The 18,888-nt window shown below is 48.7% G+C and overlaps 1 protein-coding gene across 6 annotated transcripts in view; it reads left to right on the forward strand.

Annotated features, from left to right (window-relative positions):
* Positions 1–17,407, forward strand: part of LOC119862993 (ankyrin repeat and fibronectin type-III domain-containing protein 1-like) — a 617,559-nt gene extending 600,152 nt beyond the window's left edge. For all 6 annotated transcript variants that reach the window (XM_043493659.1, XM_038420625.2, XM_038420633.2 and 3 more), the window contains 8 exons: positions 711–926; positions 1,772–1,938; positions 2,419–2,569; positions 3,517–3,685; positions 5,121–5,287; positions 6,056–6,266; positions 7,661–8,316; positions 16,221–17,407. In XM_043493659.1, coding sequence (XP_043349594.1) covers positions 711–926; positions 1,772–1,938; positions 2,419–2,569; positions 3,517–3,685; positions 5,121–5,287; positions 6,056–6,266; positions 7,661–8,316; positions 16,221–16,508 — 2,025 coding nt within the window. In that variant the 3' untranslated portion in view covers positions 16,509–17,407. The remainder of the gene's footprint in view (positions 1–710; positions 927–1,771; positions 1,939–2,418; positions 2,570–3,516; positions 3,686–5,120; positions 5,288–6,055; positions 6,267–7,660; positions 8,317–16,220) is intronic.
* The last annotated feature ends 1,481 nt before the right edge of the window (positions 17,408–18,888 follow it).

Here is an 18,888-nt window from a genome sequence, read left to right on the forward strand (position 1 = left end):
CAGCTGCTGTCTGAGGGCCCAGCTCTGTGGGCAGCAGCACAGAAGTAAGTGTGGGAATACAATACCATGCCATTCTTACTTCTGCACTGCAGCTGCTGGTGGCTCTGTATTCAGAGCTGGACTTCTGGCCTGCAGCTGCTGCTCTCCAGCTGCCCAGCGCTGAAGGCAGTGCTGCTGCCAGCAGCAGTGCAGAAGTAAGAGTATCAGTACTGCAACCCACACTATAATAACCTTGCGACCCCCACCCTCCCACAACTCCTTTTTGGGTCAGGACCTCTAAAATGACAACACTGTGAAATTTCAGATTTAAATAGCTGAAATCATGAAACTTATGATTTTTTAAAGCCTATGACCATGAAATTGACTGAAATGGACCGTGAATTTGGTAGAGCCCTAATGATAACCCAGGGTTTTAGCCCGCCAGTCTTACCAGTGCCCTGGACCATTATCACTTTCTTTGTCCTCTCCAAGTCTGCCAGGCTAAATGTGCAGCTGAGGGGTGTAGGGTGGTATATGAAGAGGGTCCCCCATGCATGCCCCGGCCAAGACTACATAGACAAAGGATGCCCATGCCCTTCATAACCCACCACTCCAGCCCCCTCCCCAGACACAGAAACAGCCTTCTCTCAGGATATGGAGTGGCTAGCTTCCTGCAGAGCCAGGTCAGTCAGTGCTGCCTCATAACAAGTCTCCTATCTATGTCTATGAAGGGGCTGCTAGGAATCCAGGATCTGGGACAGGTCTTCTTTGAGCCAATCAAAGACAAGCAGGGCAACATCTTGATAGTGACACTGAAGGAGGTGAAAACCAACCAGACCTTTGAGAGCGTCCGCTGGATCCCACTCTCCAAGCTGCAGACAAGCCGCAAGTCCATCTCCTCTCCGGAAGAGCCCACCTCTCTGGATATGCTACTGATAACAATGCAGGTGGCCATTCTCATGCCAAAGGAGGGCTTGGAGGGGGGAGAGGAATCATGGGAAGTTTTAGGAGAATAAGGCTCATGAGCCGATCTGGGCTCTGCGTCTCCTGAGCAGTCTGTGGCGAGTCCCCTCAATGTGGTATTTAGTTCTCCGAATACTTGTTTACTTTTTTTTTATACAAGTTGCTCTTTTTGCTTCCCTGGGCTGTTTCTTTCCGCAGCCTGTTAGCAAATCTCTGCAAAGAATTTCCTCTTCCCTGATGACCTGGCCTTACCTTTGTCTTTGCACTCTCTGATTCTCGTACTGCAGCCTCTCTCCTTTCTCTTCCCTTCAGACATGTGTCTGTCTTGAAAAGATCTCCTCAAGCACCTGTACAAGGGGCTCTTGAGGCAGCTGACACAAAGCCATTGTCAGTGCCAGCTAGGATTAGCAGCAGGCAAACCACAAAAAGTTTGGTTGTGAGGCTTTCGAATCTCGGGGAATTGCAACATGGGGCTGGCAATCTGACAACAGGCTCTTTTGTGTGGTTGCCAGTCCTTCCAGCTCTCTGCTTTTGGGGCGCTGGTCCTGGCTGAAGACTGGAAGTGCAGATGAAATGGCTGAACAGAACTCATTCAAACTGCACACGCGGTTCAGTGTGAGGCTGAGGCCTGGTTTGGTTCTTAATTTATCCAGGTCTGTTCACTCCTCTGCCGAGGACTCCAAAAGGGCAAGTTTCCTCAGAGCTACCCCTGACAGCCCCAGTCCTGCCATGGTCCATCTGCAGATTGTGTGTAGAGGTAGAGCGGAAGAGTGTGAGGGAGAGTCCTGCCATGTGAGATGCTTTATGTTGACCTCTTCTTTCTCCTCAGGACAAGCTGGCTTACCACCAGAGAAGCAGCCAAGCCCTTGCTCCAGGCCTCTACCTGGGCTATCTAAAGCTCTGCAGTGCAGTAGACCAGATCCGAGTGCTGGTGCCTGAACAGTTACCCAACATCCTTTGCCATGTGAAAATACGGACCAATCCCAACATCTCTAGGTGGGCATGCACAGCCGCTGAAGTCCTGAGTGGCTTAGCTTGGCCAGCCAAGATCATTTCTCGAATCCAGACCCCAAAATCCCACCTTTGCTACCTGCCTCTCCCACACTGTCATCCCTGACGTTAGCTTTACATTCTGCTCCAGACCCAGTCCATTGCTGCCTGGGACATCCAAGGCACCGGCTGCTCTGTGAGCTATAATTAAACCATGACCCAGTGCTATCCTCTGTAGCCGAGATTTAAACCAAGGCACTGTGCTCTTCCCTCTAGCTCTTTCACCCGCTAGGAGATTGTTAGGAGGAGCTGCTGGCTACCAGATACCTCCCCAAAGGAAGGTGAAGCTTAGGCTGCATTTCAGGGATGAATGCCATGGTTCACAGTACATACCTGCTAATGCATGCTCACTGACACATGGCTGTGGACAGTCCTGAATGATGGCGAGTCTCTGGTTTCTCTCTGTGCTTGTCTCTTGCTCTCCAGGGAGGAGTGGGAGTGGCTACAGAACCTGGCCAATTTGGAGGAGCCAAGTCCCACTGAGCCAGAGTTTGAGACTTCCCAGAACCCCTTGTATCAGGAGCTCCAAGGGGCCATTAAGGAGCTAGTGAACCTGGTCAACATCCCCCTGCAAGAGGTAAAAGTGGGAGCTGAAGGGTATGGGAGGAATGGCGGGAGCTGTGGTCTGCACAGCCAGCTGGCTTGTGCCGTGGCAAACCAGCTGTCTCAGCCTCTGGAGGCGGGATTGGCCCCTATGTGGTTAAAGTGTTCATTGTATTCCCTTGCCCCACAAACTGAATTGAGTTTGTGCGGCTACAAGCATGTCTCAGTCCCTGCCCCAGAGGCAGAGCTGGGAGCTGCTCTCCGAGTTCGGCACCTCCTCAGTAACTGCCCTGGGGCCCAAAACAAAACAGTTGTGTTTTGATTGGCAATAGCACCTGGCTCTGCCTGAGGCAACTTGTTTCAGTTCACTTCAGTGATGGGACCCCTCTTCCAGCTAACCTCTGGTAGGAGCTGGACTCACTGTGGCACACTGAGAACTGATCCCTTTTCCCCCATTCAATTTCCAACCCAGGATCCTGATTCAGCAAGGTCCATAGGCAGGTGAGCATCCTAATGCTTAACATTAGGTACATGCATAAATACCTTGCTGGATTGGGGCTGAGGTCACTGCAGGGGTGTGTGGAGGGTCTCTCTCTCTCTCTCTCTTGGATTTTGCTCTAAGGAAGTCGACTTGTATCAGCAGCATAGAGGCTATCAGAGGAGGTGAGGTGTCCAAGCTATCCCAGAACAAAGAGGATTTGGAATGGTAATACAGCATAACAAAGCAATGGAACCTGGCACCTGGGGAGTAAATGACGGATGCTAATTATCTCCCCCTCAGTGGGGAGGTCCATTGGGGGCCTTTGTCATATGGGAAGTGGTGACGCTCAAAGCATGCTCAGTGGGCAGGGGAGCGCTCTGCCATCAGCCACACTTTGGGACATTCCTGTCTAAGACGAAGAGGGGCGATGATTTTGCACAGCTCTGGTTACGCTGGCGGAAATAACGCATTGTTTCTGCTTTTCTCTTTGAATTCTGCAGGCTAAAGATTTCCGTCTGTACAGTCAGGAGGTGCTAGACTTCGGGGGACAAGTCTCCTTTCTCCTGCTGCTTCCTCCATCAGATGATGTCTGCACTGCTCCGGGCCAGAACAGCCCATACACCCCTCGCTCTGGCTTCCTCACGCTGCCTCTCCAGATCTTTGAGCTAGGTAAGAAAGTCAGCAGAGGAAGCCCAACCATCCCTGCCTCCTGTGTCCTCTAATCTTGGATCTGACTGTGACCTGCACAGTACTGCTCCAGAATACTTCCATCTTGCCCTTCTCCTGCCTTCCTTCCCCACGAGACCCTTCACAAGCCTTTGGGCCCTGCAGTGATAGGCAGTGCCTTCCCACTGCTTAGGGGCACGTTCCCCTGCCCTAAAAAAGCTAGCTGGGAGGAGTTAGCCTTCCAGGGATTTAGAATGTCACGTCAGTGCTGAGCACCACCACAGTCAGGGCAGGAGCAAACCCACCTTAGAGAGGGCTATTGGAGTTCCTGGAAGAGGAGCTTTTAGAGTCTGGTGGGGTGCAGGTCCCCCAGGGAAGGAAAATGTGCAGGAGGGGTTCTCAAAGCTTCTCAGGTGCCAGGGAGTGGGCGGGAACTCACACTGTTGTGGGCTTTGTGATTGTCTTGCCTGTCCTTGGTAACAGGAGTGCTGATACCTCCATGGAGAGGTGGATATCTTCTCCCATGTCACAGTGATCCACCTTGATCTCTCCTGTGTGGTGCAAGGGGAAAGTCTCTTGCTGTCCTTGTTAAGTGGGATTGTCCTGTAGTGTCTGCAGGAGCCAGGGGCTCCAGGGGAGAAAGCAGGACTGTGGCTCCAGAAAAGCAAGGCGCTGGGGTAGCTGCTCTAGGTACAAAGCCTGCTTTTGCCACGCAGCTTGCTGATGAGGGCAGACTGAAATGGCTCAGTCTGCTGGGTCCACTCAGGGCTTACAAGAACAAGCCTTTTGCTTTTGTAGGTGATGCTGCTGAGTGAGGTCTTTCCAGCTGCCTGGACTGCTAACCACACTAGTTTGTTCACCCCCAAGCTCTTCAGATTGCAGCGTGTTAGATGCTAGCAGCACAGTGACAGTGAATGGCAGGTGCAGCAGCCATTGCATCTCTCTGGTATCCCAGCTCAGCCCCCGTCATGCACTCTCTGCATTCCTCTGGGCAGCCACCAGGGGGAGAGAACAATGGCTGCCCCTCGTTACAGCTCAGATATACCTGCGAGGAGGGCCAGGTTCCAGCCCATTCCAGCCACCTCCATAAAGGATGTCACTTCACTGAAATAATGCTAAATCCAGTACCTGGACCTGGGCTGGCACTGCAGCATGGGAGCTGTTGCAGAGCTAGCAATGATAGCAAAAGATGGGCTTTTGTCCATACTCATTCAGTTCTGCTTTCCCCAGCTGTGGGTTTCACCCTCAGTAATGGAGAACACCCTCCCCTCATGTGGTCTGGGCAGAATTCAGCCTTCATGTGTGTGCAGTCCTGCCCTTGGAGTCCTTGATGCATCTCTGACGAGTTCAGTCTGTTCACACAGCATCAGCCATTCCCACCTCGCAGTGCCACTCCCACCATCGCATGCCCTTCCCCTCTCACCTTTTGCTTTTCCAGTTCACTTCTTCACGTATGACCGAGAGTTCATCAGCCAGTATTGCCAAGTGTCCGCGCTCTTGGAGCTGGAGTCTCTCCTTTCCCAGCAGAGCCTCAGGGAAGCCTTCTCAGATGCTGAGCTCTCCACAGCTAAGCAGAGGCACCAGCAGGTTCAGGACTACATACAGGTGTGTGGCAGAAGAGGGGCACAGTGGGTAGGACCTGCTCAGGACTGGGCTGCCATGCCAGCATTCTATGCACCCTGTACAGGTTGTCCAGAGGGTCCATTGTCCATCATCAGATTACCCACTTTAGGTTGGTATGATCTGGCATGGATCTCCCTCTGCTAGCTGTGCATCATCTACAGCTCACAGGCCCAGAACCTCAAAGGAACTCTCCCTGGTCCCAAACAACCACAGGCAAGGTCACACGTCCCTGGTACTGGGATAACACTGTCACCACTCTGAGCTGCAGTTCCTCTTTTGACAGGGGAGAGGAAGCATGGCCCAGTGGCTAGGACATGGGAGATCTGGGTTCAATTCCCTGATCTGCCACAGATGTCCTTGATTCCCCTCTGTACAACCGGGATAACAGCCCTCCCCTACCCCTGGGGCATTGTGAGGGTCAATACACTAAAGATTGTGAGGCACTCAGATGCCTGGCATGGGGGCCAGCTCAGTACCTGAGATGTATAGATAGCTTCTCACCCCACCTTTACAAAGTGCTTTCAGATCAGCAGATGAAACACCTTACACAATTGCTATGTGCTGTTATGTCCAAGGGATTCTGGGGCTCATGAGACAGCAGTGCCATCCTCTGGGAAAAGACTCCCCTCGGAGATGTTTCTGGCACTATTATCCCAGTACCAGGGACGTGTGACCTTGCCTGTGGTTGTTTGGGACCAGGGAGAGACCTGTTATTTTTTTTAAATGGGTTCTTTATCTTTCTCCCTGCAGCAAATGGAGGAGATCTGGCGTGAGATGCGCTGGATGATGGACGCCTTGCAGCACGCCCGGTACAAGCAGCCGTCTTGTGGCTTACCTCTCATCTGGTTTCTCAATAAATCCAGCAGTGCAATGAAGGAGAAAACACAGTCCAGGTCATCGCACTTGGACTACCTCCCCTCACCTACCCCATCTCCAGAAACCAGCCGCAAGTTCAACTCTGGTGAGGAATCCTGGCACGTCATGAAGCACATAGCCAGGTGGTGCCTAGTCAGTTCATGTGTATCATACAACTGGGAATGTTGCAGCTGCTTGTAAATATTCTGTGAATGAAATCTGACTGGTGAGTTTTCAAAGTCCAATGGGTCTGGCATTCTCTGATACTTCATGGAAGCCTATCAGGTTAGAGTGGAAGGTTTTGCTACCCAGATCCCATCTGATGCTTGGATTAAGGCTATGAATAGAAAAATGACTCTGTAATGATGGTATCTAATTATTCCACATATGCTCTATATGCTTTATTATTCTTTATTATTATTATGGTTCCTAGAAGGCTCATTCATGGATCTGAGCTCCATTGTGCTAGGCACACACACAAAAAAGACAGGTTCTGCCCCAAACAGCTGATTATCCAAGTACAATTTCAATAGCTTTCATACCCAGTTGGCTCAGCTCACAAGTCATAACAGATGCCTCTAAGTAACAGCACTGCAGACTCCACCTGGGATCTGGAAAATAAATCTAGGTGTATCCTGTCTCCAGTACCATCACCAGTGATAAAGGTTCGAGGAGCTGGGTTGGGGACCCACATCGCAACTGGCTGCCTGGAATCAGAACATAGCCAACAGCTGCGTTCATGAATCAGGGGGTAGACTAGAATCCAGATCACTCAGATGGCTTGGCATATTTCTCTGACTCAGTGCACAGGGCTCTGAAAAGCAAGAGGTAGCAGACAGCTGCAAAGCCAGGGTGGCATTTACATAGCTGAATGAGTACCATGAGCCCCGTGTTAAGTAGGCACTGCCCGTGAACGAACGAGCAGCACTGGGAAGGAGGAGTCAAAGATGGGCCTTGAGAACTCCGACACAGTGGTTTGGGGGTTGTTTGCCAGAAGTCAAGGAGGAGGGTGGAATGTTAACTCAGGAAGCGTAATTTTTCTGCAGCTCTCATGCTGAGTGAATAGATCCATCTCCAGCTGTGCAGTGTAGGGGAAATGGACCAGGAGCTGGAACAATGCTAACAGTGGGGAGGACTGAAGCCACCTGGTAAATGTCACATTCTGGTTGTTCAAATTGATATTTATTTAGTGGCTCTGATTTTAATTCTGGCCATAGGCTTTCACTAGTAAATGTCAATAAAAGCTGAAAATCAGAAGCCTAGAGGATAAAGCTATTTCTTGCCTTCAGACTCATAGATTTGCTCACTTGTGACCCTTGCAGCCAGACATTGACTAAATCAACTTACCCAATGTAGAGGCACAAATATCTCGGCCCGCAGTAGGGGGGTGATGCCTTCTGGTTTTTGCTGCCTGGACTTCAAATCATACCCAGACAGCTTCACTGGCCTTTTGCATTGACTCAGAGAAATGATGACCCTACTCTTCCTTTTCACTCCCAGCAGATTCCCACGGGATCTCGGATGAGGAGGGCTCGTCGGAGGTGTTCCTGGCTACAGACAGTGATTATGATTCCAGCAGGGCCCAAAGCCCCAAAGAGCTGGACCTAGTTTACTCCTCGGGGCCTGAGTGCTGTGGCAGAAAAGTTGCCCAAACCTTGAGGGACAGTTCCCCTGACGTCCTCCAGAGCCATGAACTCAAAGCCCCACCGCTGCTCCCGGAGGAGCCCCGCCCACCCCCAGAGCTGTATGACAGCGACTTTGTGCTCCCCAGTCGGCAGATTGAGCTCCTCCGCATCACAGAGAAGCGTCAAGCCTATTGCGTCCGCACTAGCAGTTTGGATTTCCCCAAGCCCCTCTTTCAGGTGGCCAGGAAGTCCTGTCCTGGCTCCGTCGATAGCTCCCTGACAGAAACCAGGACGGCGGGCCAGTGCAGCTTGCTCAGGCTGGAGACTGGCTCAGCTTTCAGCCCTGAGCACAGCCAGGCTGTTGAAAGCTCTGAACCTGTCTTCCGGACGCGCTCAGCAGAGTGGACTCGCACCTTCCAGGAGCCACCAGAGCCGGGATACATAGTAAACCGGGGGAAGAAGCCAGGCTCAGCCACCTTACGGGTCTGTCCTCAGTACGAAACCGGACTGTCCAATGAGACCAGCGTTAAGGTATCACCGTGCCCATAGGGCAGCTGGAAAGTCTGCTCTGAACAGCAACAGTAAAGCCCAGCTTTGGCGATGTAAATAGGGCTTGGGAGGAGCACTCAATGAGGGGGCTCTTTGCCCGTAGGCCTGAGAATACTGCGTTTGTCCAACCTTCCCACTGAGGCTTTTCTCCTTAATATTTTCTGCTCTTGCTGCTGCCATCAGCACTGCTCCACAGTGTGGCATGGCCACCGACGTCCCAGCAGGCTGAGATGACAGGAGCTGGCACCCACTGTGTTGGCAGCAGTACCCCACCTTTACTGCGCCAGTGTGGCTGGTTTGATGCTAGAAATGGCAGGAGAGTTTCATAGATTCATAGACACTAAGGTCAGAAGGGACCATTCTGATCATCTAGTCCGACCTCCTGCACAGCGCAGGCCACAGAATCTCACCCACCCACTCCTACGAAAAACCTCACCTATGTCTGAGCTATTGAAGTCCTTAAATCGTGGTTTAAAGACTTCAAGGAGCAGAGAAGCCTCCCTCAAGTCACCCATGCCCCATGCTACAGAGGAAGGCGAAAAACCTCCAGGGCCTCTCCAATCTGCCCTGGAGGAAAATTCCTTCCCAACCCCAAATATGGCGAGTAGAATCTTAAAACCAGATAGATCTTTTGCCCCCACTGCTTCCCTTGGAAGGCTATTCCAAAACTTCACTCCTCTGATGGTTAGAAACCTTCGTCTAATTTCAAGTCTAAACTTCCTGGTGGCCAGTTTATACCCATTTGTTCTTGTGTCTACATTGGTGCTGAGCTGAAATAATTCCTCTCCCTCTCCTATATTTATCCCTCTGATATATTTATAGAGAGCAACCATATCTCCCCTCAACCTTCTTTTAGTTAGGCTAAACAAGCCAAGCTCCTTAAGTCTCCTTTCATAAGACAGGTTTTCCATTCCTCGGATCATCCTAGTAGCCCTTCTCTGTACCTACTCCAGTTTGAATTCATCCTTTTTAAACATGGGAGACCAGAACTGCACACAGTATTCTAGGTGAGGTCTCACCAGTGCCTTGTATAACGGTACTAAAACCTCCTTATCCCTACTGGAAATGCCTCTCCTGCTGCATCCCAAAACCGCATTAGCTTTTTTCACAGCCATATCACATTGGCAGCTCATAGTCATCCTAAGATCAACCAATACTCCAAGGTCCTTCTCCTCTTCCGTTACTTCTAATTGATGCGTCCCCAACTTATAACTAAAATTCTTGTTATTAATCCCTAAATGCATAACCTTACACTTCTCACTATTAAATTTCATCCTATTACTATTACTCCAGTTTACAAGGTCATCCAGATCCTCCTGTATAATATTCCAATCCTTCTCTGAATTGGCAATACCTCCCAGCTTTGTATCATCTGCAAACTTTATTAGCACACTCCCACTTTTTGTGCCAAGGTCAGTAATAAAAAGATTAAATAAGATTGGTCCCAAAACCGATCCCTGAGGAACTCCACTGGTAACCTCCCTCCAACCTGACAGTTCGCCTTTCAGTAGGACCCGTTGCAGTCTCCCCTTTAACCAATTCCGTATCCACCTTTTGATGTTCATTTTGATCCCCATCTTCTCCAATTTAACTAATAATTCCCCATGTGGCACGGTATCAAATGCCTTACTGAAATCTAGGTAAATTAGATCCACTGCATTTCCTTTATCTAAAAAATCTGTTACTTTTTCAAAAAAGGAGATTAGGTTGGTTTGGCACAATCTACCTTTTGTAAAACCATGTTGTATTTTGTCCCATTTACCATTGACTTCAATGTCCTTAACTAATTTCTCCTTCAAATTTTTTTCCAGGATCTTGCATACTAAAGATGTCAAACTAACTGGCCTGTAGTTACTTGGATCACTTTTTTTTCCTTTCTTAAAAATAGTGAATATATTAGCAATTCTCCAATCATTCGGTACTACTCCTGAGTTTACAGATTCATTAAAAAATTCTTGCTAATGGGCTTGCAATTTCAGGTGCCAATTCCTTTAATATTCTTGGATGAAGATTATCTGGGCCCCCCGATTTAGTCCCATTAAACTGTTTGAGTTTCGCTTCTACCTCAGATATGGTAATATCTATCTCCATATCCTCATTCCCATTTGTCATGCTACCATTATCCCTAAGATCCTCTTTAGCCTTATTAAAGACTGAGGCAAAGTATTTGTTTAGATATTGGGCCATGCCTAGATTATCTTTAACCTCCACTCCATCCTCAGTGTTTAGCGGCCCCACTTCTTCTTTCTTAGTTTTCTTCTTATTTATATGGCTATAGAACCTTTTACTATTGGTTTTAATTCCCTTTGCAAGGTCCAACTCTACTCGACTTTTAGCCTGTCTCTCTTTATCCCTACATGTTCTGACCTCAATTAGGTAGCTTTCCTTGCTGATCTCTCCCATCTTCCACTCCCTGTATGCTTTCTGCTTCTTCATAATCACCTCTCTAAGATGCTTGCTCATCCAGCTTGGTTTACAACTCCTTCCTATGAATTTTTTCCCCTTTCTTGGGATACAGGCTTCCGATAGCTTCTGCAGCTTTGATTTAAAGTAATCCCAGGCCTCCTCTACCTTTAGATCCATAAGTTCTTCAGTCCAATCCACTTCCCTAACTAATTTCCTTAATTTTTGAAAGTCAGCCCTTTTGAAATCAAAAGCTCTAGTTGCAGATTTATTTTTGTTAATGCTTCCATTTAGTTTGAACTGAATTAGCTCATGATCACTTGAGCCAAGATTGTCCCCTACAACCATTTCTTCTATGAGGTCCTCGCTACTCACCAAAATTAAATCTAAAATGGCATCCCCTCTAGTCGGTTCAGCAACTACTTGATGAAGGAATCCATCAGCTATCATATTTAGCAGATGACAGAACGAGGAGTAATGGTCTCAAGTTGCAATGGGGGAGGTTTAGATTGGATATTAGGAAAAACTTTTTCACTAAGAGGGTGGTGAAACACTGGAATGCGTTACCTAGGGAGGTGGTAGAATCTCCTTCCTTAGAGGTTTTTAAGGTCAGGCTTGACAAAGCCCTAGCTGGGATGATTTAACTGGGACTTGGTCCTGCTTTGAGCAGGGGGTTGGACTAGATGACCTTCTGGGGTCCCTTCCAACCCTGATATTCTATGATTCTATCGCATCTAGGAAAATCTGAGCCCTATTATTATTACTAGCACTGGTCCTCCAGTCTATATCTGGGAAGTTAAAGTCTCCCATGATCACGCAGTTTCCATTAGTATTTACTTTATTAAAAACATTAAAAAGGGCTCTGTCCATATCCAAATTAGATCCCGGAGGTCTATAGCACACCCCAAGCACTATCGTAGGAGAGGCTTTACTAGTTATCTTCCCCAATGTAATTTTTGCCCAGACGGACTCTGTCTTATCCATTGCATCGCTTCTTATTTCTTTACATTCTACCTCATCATTGATATACAATGCTCCCACCACCTTTACCTTTGTTTCTGTCTTTCCTAAACAGCACATACCCTTCAATACCTGTAGTCCAGTCATGACTACTATTCCACCATGTTTCTGTTATCCCTATAATATCTGGTTTCACTTCCTGCACCAGTAGCTCTAGTTCCTCCATTTTGTTACCTAGGCTCCTCGCATTGGTGTACAAACATCTTAATTTTTGCTGTTTGGCCTCGCTCACATTTTGTACCCTGTTAGGCACAGTCATTCTACAGCCAGTATAACCTATTAGACTAGTATCCACACCGCCCTCATTCCTTATATACATTCTCCTACCCACGGTTGTATCCTTTCTTACTTCGTCTTCTTCCCTCTCAATGCTAAAATCTGGCGTGGAGATTACCTGGACATCTCCCAACCATCTCCCCCTAATTCCTAGTTTAAAGCTCTCTCTATCAGTTGTGCCAGCCTTGATCCTAGAGTCTATTTCCTTCCCTACTCAGATGAAGTCCATCCCAAGAGAACTGTCCTCTGTCTGTGAATGCCTCCCAGTGGCCATACATCCCAAAGCCCTCCTTATAGCACCACTGCCTAAGCCATCTGTTGACAGTCATAATCTTGTCACACCTTTGTTGACCTTCTCTAGGAACAGGAAGGATCCCACTAAAGATCACCTGAGCCTCAATTTCCTTAAGCGTCTTCCCCAGCCTAGCATAGTCTCCCTTAATACTTTCCAGCAAGAATCTAGCCGTATCATTTGTTCCCACATGAAGGATAATTAGGGGATTCTTTCCTGCTCCCTTTAGGATCCTTTTCAACCTCAGGTCTACATCCCGTATCTTAGCACCTGGAAGACAGCACACCCTTCTATTCTCTGGATCAGCTCTAGTTACAGGCCTGTCTATTCTTCTCAATAAAGAGTCCCCTATCACATAGACCTGCCTTTTCCTGGTGACAGTGCTATTCTCCAGTCTCTCCCCTGTTCCCTCTGGCTGCAAGTTCTTTTCATTCCTATTTTCCCTTATAATCCTCTTCAACCCATCCTGTATCCTCCTGTGGCTCATATTTGGTGTAGTCTCCCTTGACTCTTCTGCTTTTCCTATAGGACTAGCCTCTCCTCTTCTTCCTTACCCTTCCACCTTCAACAAGTACCTCCTGAGCCCCTTCTTCATTTTCCAACTCTGCAAACCTGTTCCTAAGCTCTATTTCTCCTTCACTAGCCCGTCTTTTCCTCTGCCTGGTCCTTTTAGTCACATGCTTCCACTGACCACTTTCCTCACCCAGTCTCCCCTCAAAATTCCCCAGCCCTACTTCCGTCTGTGAGTCTGAGCTTTTCCCTTCAGATACCTCATATCTTTGCAAAAAGAAAAGGAGTACTTGTGGCACCTTAGAGACATTTGATGCCAAATGCATCCGATGAAGTGAGCTGTAGCTCACGAAAGCTTATGCTCTAATAAATTTATTAGTCTCTAAGGTGCCACAAGTCCGATGAAGTGAGCTGTAGCTCACGAAAGCTTATGCTCTAATAAATTTATTAGTCTCTAAGGTGCCACAAGTACTCTTTTTCTTTTTGCGAATACAGACTAACATGGCTGCTACTCTGAAACCTCTCATATCTTTGCTCCATCATCTGCTCAAACCCCTTCCTAAACTCAACGAGACTTTCCACCTGCATCTCCAAACCTCGGATCTTTTCCTCCATCAGCTCTATCAGATGGCATTTCATGCAGAAAAAAACTCTTAACAGGTCCCCCCTCCAGGATCGTGTACATACCACAGCTTCCACATCCAGTCATCCTCAATGTGTCTTTCACTACAGGAGTCACTCCCACAGCTGCCTCCGTATCTGTCATCGCCTTCCCACCTAAGTCCTGTTAATGGGAAACACAAGCCACACCAAAAAGACCACCCCCCCCCCAGCAAAAGCAAACCCCAAACAAGCACCACAATACAAACTCCCACTCAAACTCCCCTGTTTACAGCTCTGTTTGCTAGCTCCTGTGCCACTGCCTGACTGGCTGGCTACCTTTATAGGACCTCTAGTCAGAAGCCCCACCCCCTAATCAGGGCTAAGGAGTTCAGGCCAGGTAGACAGGCCTGTGCTGTTCCCAATGCGTGCAGCCTTGCCAGAAGCTGGGGTTGGTGGAGATACTGGCCAATGCAGAAACCCTGTGTCCAGGGAGCTCATTTCAATAGGGGCATGCATCTTCCCTCCCTCCCTCCCCTCCTCTAATGCTCCACCGCTCCATAGTCCACGGCCTCCTCTCTGGGCCACTAGAGAGTTGTTTAATTTGACAGTTAGATGCAATGCAACATGACAGAACAAGGAGCAATGGTCTCAAGTTGCAGTGGGGGAGGTTTAGGTTGGATATTAGGAAAAACCTTTTTCACCAGGAGGGTGGTGAAACACTGGAATGCGTTACCTAGAGAGGTGGTGGAATCTCCTTCCTTAGAGGTTTTTAAGGTCAGGCTTGACAAAGCCCTGGCTGGGATGATTTAGTTGGGGATTGGTCCTGCTTTGAGCCGGGGGTTGGACTAGATGACCTCCTGAGCTCCCTTCCAACCCTGATATTCTATGATTCTTTGACTCTGTGTTCTCCTGGGTCACCATTCCCACAGTGTATCCTGGGTCAATGTCTCTTGCAGTGATCCCATGGCTTATCCTGAGTCACTGTCCCCTCCCGCAGCCTTCCCGCTCTTTATCCTACGTCATTGCATCCTCCCCCAGCCTTCCTGCTCTTTATCCCGTCATTGTATCCTCCCCGCAATTTTCCCAGTCTTTATCCTGGGTCACTGTCCCCTCCCCCAGCCTTCCCGCTCTTTATCCTACATCATTGTATCCTCCCTGCAGTGTTCCCGCTCTTTATCCTGTGTCACCGTCCCCTCCCCCAGTTGATCCACGCGAGCCCCTCCCTTCCCTCAGCCCCCAGGGCCAAGTAGCTGTGCAATCAGAAGGGGGCCCCTGTGTGGGAAGAAGGAAGAAGGGTCCTCTCCTCTCTTGCTCTGAAGAAGTTGGCAACTAGGCTGCTCTTGCTCACGGAAGTGGGACCACTCTCCCTTCACTGTAAGGATGGTTTCCTCCCCATCTATGAATCCACTCCAAATGACTCTTCCTAGCTTTCTCCATCAACTGACTTCAGCCTGCCATACCCTTCTGCCCTCCCATGCACAGGGTTACTTCACTCCTTCAGCCTCAGTCTTCTCTCCAGCATCTCTCCCAAGCCTGAGCAGGGAAGGGCTGTGTTCTGTCCCTCGCACTGGCCCTTCTCTGGCGTGGGCTCCCTTCCTCCCTTCAAGGCATGGAGCCTCTTTCCCTTTGAAAGTATCTCTTTCACTATTCTGGGAAAGCGACGGGTCTGACAGAGCAGCCTCTGCCGCTCCTGCCCTTGTAACTGCAGAAAAGGACAGCACTGACGTCTGCAGGTTTTTCTGGCCCTCGAGGGAGTGCAGATAATGAGGGCTCTCTATTTATCTAGCAGGGACGTTACAAGCAGAGGATAATGTGACTCTTTGAGTTTATTTTTCCTTTTAAAAGTGACCATCACTTTCTGTGCAAACTGAGCCTGCCCGTTGCGGTCTGCCCAGTTGCCTGGCTTTTGGTGCTGCAAAGGCAGGATGCACCTGCTTTAAAGCATTTTCTGCTGTCCCCAAGGATGCCAGGCTAAAAACACAGGGCTGGGTGCTCAGCTGCTGCAAGGCAGCTTAGCCCCACTGGCTGGCTGAGGAGCTGCACCACACCGCACTGCAGGGTGTTGCACATAGCTCTCATGAGTATGCCAAAGGAATCGGGAGCTTGGCCCCCCGTGGTGATGGGAATAGCTGCCTGCTTCAAACCATTGGGACCGGCCTGTGCCTCTGACAGGGTAGGTCTGCACTTGAAGCTGGAGAGGTCATGTCCAACACAAGGTGACATACTCATACTAACTCTGATCCAGCTGGTACGCTAACAATAAAGGGTCGTCCCCAAAGTGGGAGAGGCTAGAGCTGCCCCGAGTCCATCGCCATCCAAGACAGTAAGTATGTACTGGAGGTGGCTAGCCCCTCCTGCTGCTCTCACCGCCATGGCTACCCTCAGTGCTTAGCACACTAGCTGGATCAGAGCTAGCATGGGCATGTCTACTCTAACTGGCCATGACACCTCCAGCTCGTAGTGTAGACGTACCCACAGTAGTTGACAGCACCAAGCTGAGAGGAGGTTAACTGCTTGTCAGTGATTTAAAATTCAGAGGGCAGTCCCCATCAGACTGTCACAAGGACAAAGAAGGACAGAATTAGCCCCCAGCTAGGGCCCTAATCCTGCACATGCTTCACATTGTGTGCAAGCATTTGCAGGATTGGGGCTAGGTCCCTAAGTCCTTTCACTTGCAAGGGATCTGCTCAGGATGCATTGGTTCATGCTGCGGGCTCGTGACACCTCCCGGTTCTCTTATTCCCCACTGACCATCTGTCTCTCTGCCCCTGTCTTTCCGCAGCTGCACATCACCACCAAGATGTCAGCAGAAGAGGTGGTGAAACTGGTGGTGATGGAGATGAATGAGGTCTCCCGGAATGTGCTGGGCAATGTAGATGCCTTCTGCTACAGCGAGGATCAGCTGGATCACTTTGGACTAGTGTTCGTGTCAGACGACACTGAGCAGTGGCTGCCTGATGACTTCTTACCCCTCTCGCTCCACAATGCCTGGCCTGAGGGGCGGTTCTATGTCCGAATCAAAGAGACATCCCCTCTTTTGTTCCAGTACGGGCCAGCGACCACAGTATGAGAGGAGGGGAACGGACAGGGTAAACTAGAGGAACCTCAACTTCCATTGAGCAAACAGCTCGTCTCCAATGCTTCCTTCCTACTCAGATACCCTCTCATTAGACATTCCCTGGGTGGAATACGATCACACTGGGCTGTGTATTACTTGTTTGTGGATTTTTTTAACCAAAGACACATCAGGACTTGGTTTTTTTGACTGCAAGAGATGAGGGTGGAGCACAGGAGACCTCACAGCCTCCGGGCAGAGCAGTCGCTGGAATGGGATTTTTGAAAGTCAATATTTTGGGGGGAGGGAGGAAGAGTGAGTAGAAAAAAATCACAGAGAAGCAGCAGCAGCAATACATAATTCTCCCCCACCCCCCGACAATCTAAGTTTGGGATTTATTGAAGGATAAGCCAGAGATTTCCAGGCAGCGCGGGGAGTGTGGATGGGGGAAGGAGGCGGCTTGCAAAGATGTTGCAGAGAAGAGTGTTTTGTTAACTGTCCTTGTTTCTATACCTGGAGAAACACGTTATTGCACACAGTTCTTGGAACAAAATGATTTTTTTCCCCTAAAAAAAAAAAAGTGTAAGAGACACTAGAGCTGTGTGAAAGCCGGACATCCTTTTTACTTGTTTTAAAGGCAAAAGGAAATCCCACACATGTGTGCACACACACACACACATTCACACTCACTGATGTTGCCATTATAGGTTTGCTACAGAGAATTTCCCATAGTGCATTTAACAGTGCTGTTGGGTTTTCTTTCTTTTGGTTACCATTTTATTCTGGTGATTGTGATTGGCCTCTCTTGTATCTCCAATAGCATGATGTTTTATTAGCGACTAGGTCTCTTGTTAACTAAGGTTGTTTTTTTGAACTCCTGTGGTCCATAGTAAAGATGGCTGTGTTGCTGAGAATGTATCACTTTTTTCCTTCTCGTGGCCTGATGCATAGTGCACATTTTCATAGCCTATGTTACTGGGATGAGGTTCTGAATTTAAACTCTGGACTTCCCACAGCCTGCAGACTGTTTAAAAGGACACTGTGTACCGTAATTAGTGGAAGGAGGTTTGGCAGGGGAATTAAACCATTGTCTGAACCATTGGAAACCCACACACAACAGCATTGTGGTAGGGCTGGAGGATCAGAGAATTAAAAGGATTTTAAACTTACAGTGAAACTGACTAATCTAGTTTCATGGCCCAAGCTGCGTGACAGCAACAGGAAAACAGAATTTAAAGGGTGAACAGTAAGTTAGATGTTAAAACTATTTGTTTGCAGTAATCAAAGGTGTAATTAGTAACAGGATAAGGATAGTATGATTTCTATGTTGACAGTGCCCCTGTTTTCCCCTAGGTTAGGCACAGATCTTGTAATGCCCCATTGGGCTCCATGCAGACACAGGTGTCACCCCACATTTCAGGATTGGTGCCTTAATGGTTATACATGCTACCGTTCTGAGGGCTAGCTGCTGCCATCTCTGTTTAAATGTTCTTTTGAATAGCTTTGTTGGGTAAAGCCAACAGTACCTCATACAGGAAGATGAGCAGTTCATCACAATGCAAGCCCTTCACCACCAAACATCATAGAATATCCGGGTTGGAAGGGACCTCAGGAGGTCATCTAGTCCAACCCCCTGCTCAAAGCAGGACCAATCTCCAATTTTTGCCTCAGATCCCTAAACGGCCCCCTCAAGGATTGAACTCAGAACCCTGGAATTAGCAGGCCAATGCTCAAACCACTGAGCTATCCCTCCCCCCTTCAGGATGGGGCTTCAGGGTCAGGCCCCTTTCCCCAAACCACTGAGCTATCTCTCCCCAGAAAAAACCATTGGCCCAAAGTGAATTCAGCTCAGTAGCTTGTCACTAGACTTGTAGTGGAATCAAAACTAGCTCTGATATTCTACCGTGGAGAGAGGAGAAGGTACAATTGGTATGTAAGGCCCTCATCGGGGCCCATACCACCAGGTATTAATACCTGAACCCATCATAGTCACGTTCAAAGGTGAAGGCTTGGCTGAGATCCTCAGCTGGTGTAAATAGATGGAGCTCCACTGGAATCAGCAAAGAAGCCGTCCCAGAGACATTGATGGTATTTTAAAGACAATCTGCAAATGAAAATAAAAAAAAGGCATATGCCCGTTTTTTTTCAGCAGGTTAAAACTGGTCCCAGTTTTCCAGCCCGAAGAAGGAGTAGGATTATTAATCTCAGAGTTCTTCTTTGAGTAGAGTCCCTTATGGGTGCTCCACTTCAGGTGTGTATGTGCCCCATGTGCCTTTGATAACAGATTTTTGGTAGCAGTGCCCGTTGGACCCATGCATGCACTTGCACCTCTTCATGCCCCATACTGAGGATATATAGGGCTGCGCAGGCAAATCACCTTCGGTTTCTTCTCATG

This window comes from Dermochelys coriacea, chromosome 10 (genome assembly GCF_009764565.3).
Source record: "Dermochelys coriacea isolate rDerCor1 chromosome 10, rDerCor1.pri.v4, whole genome shotgun sequence".
NCBI classification, from domain to species: Eukaryota; Metazoa; Chordata; order Testudines; family Dermochelyidae; genus Dermochelys; species Dermochelys coriacea.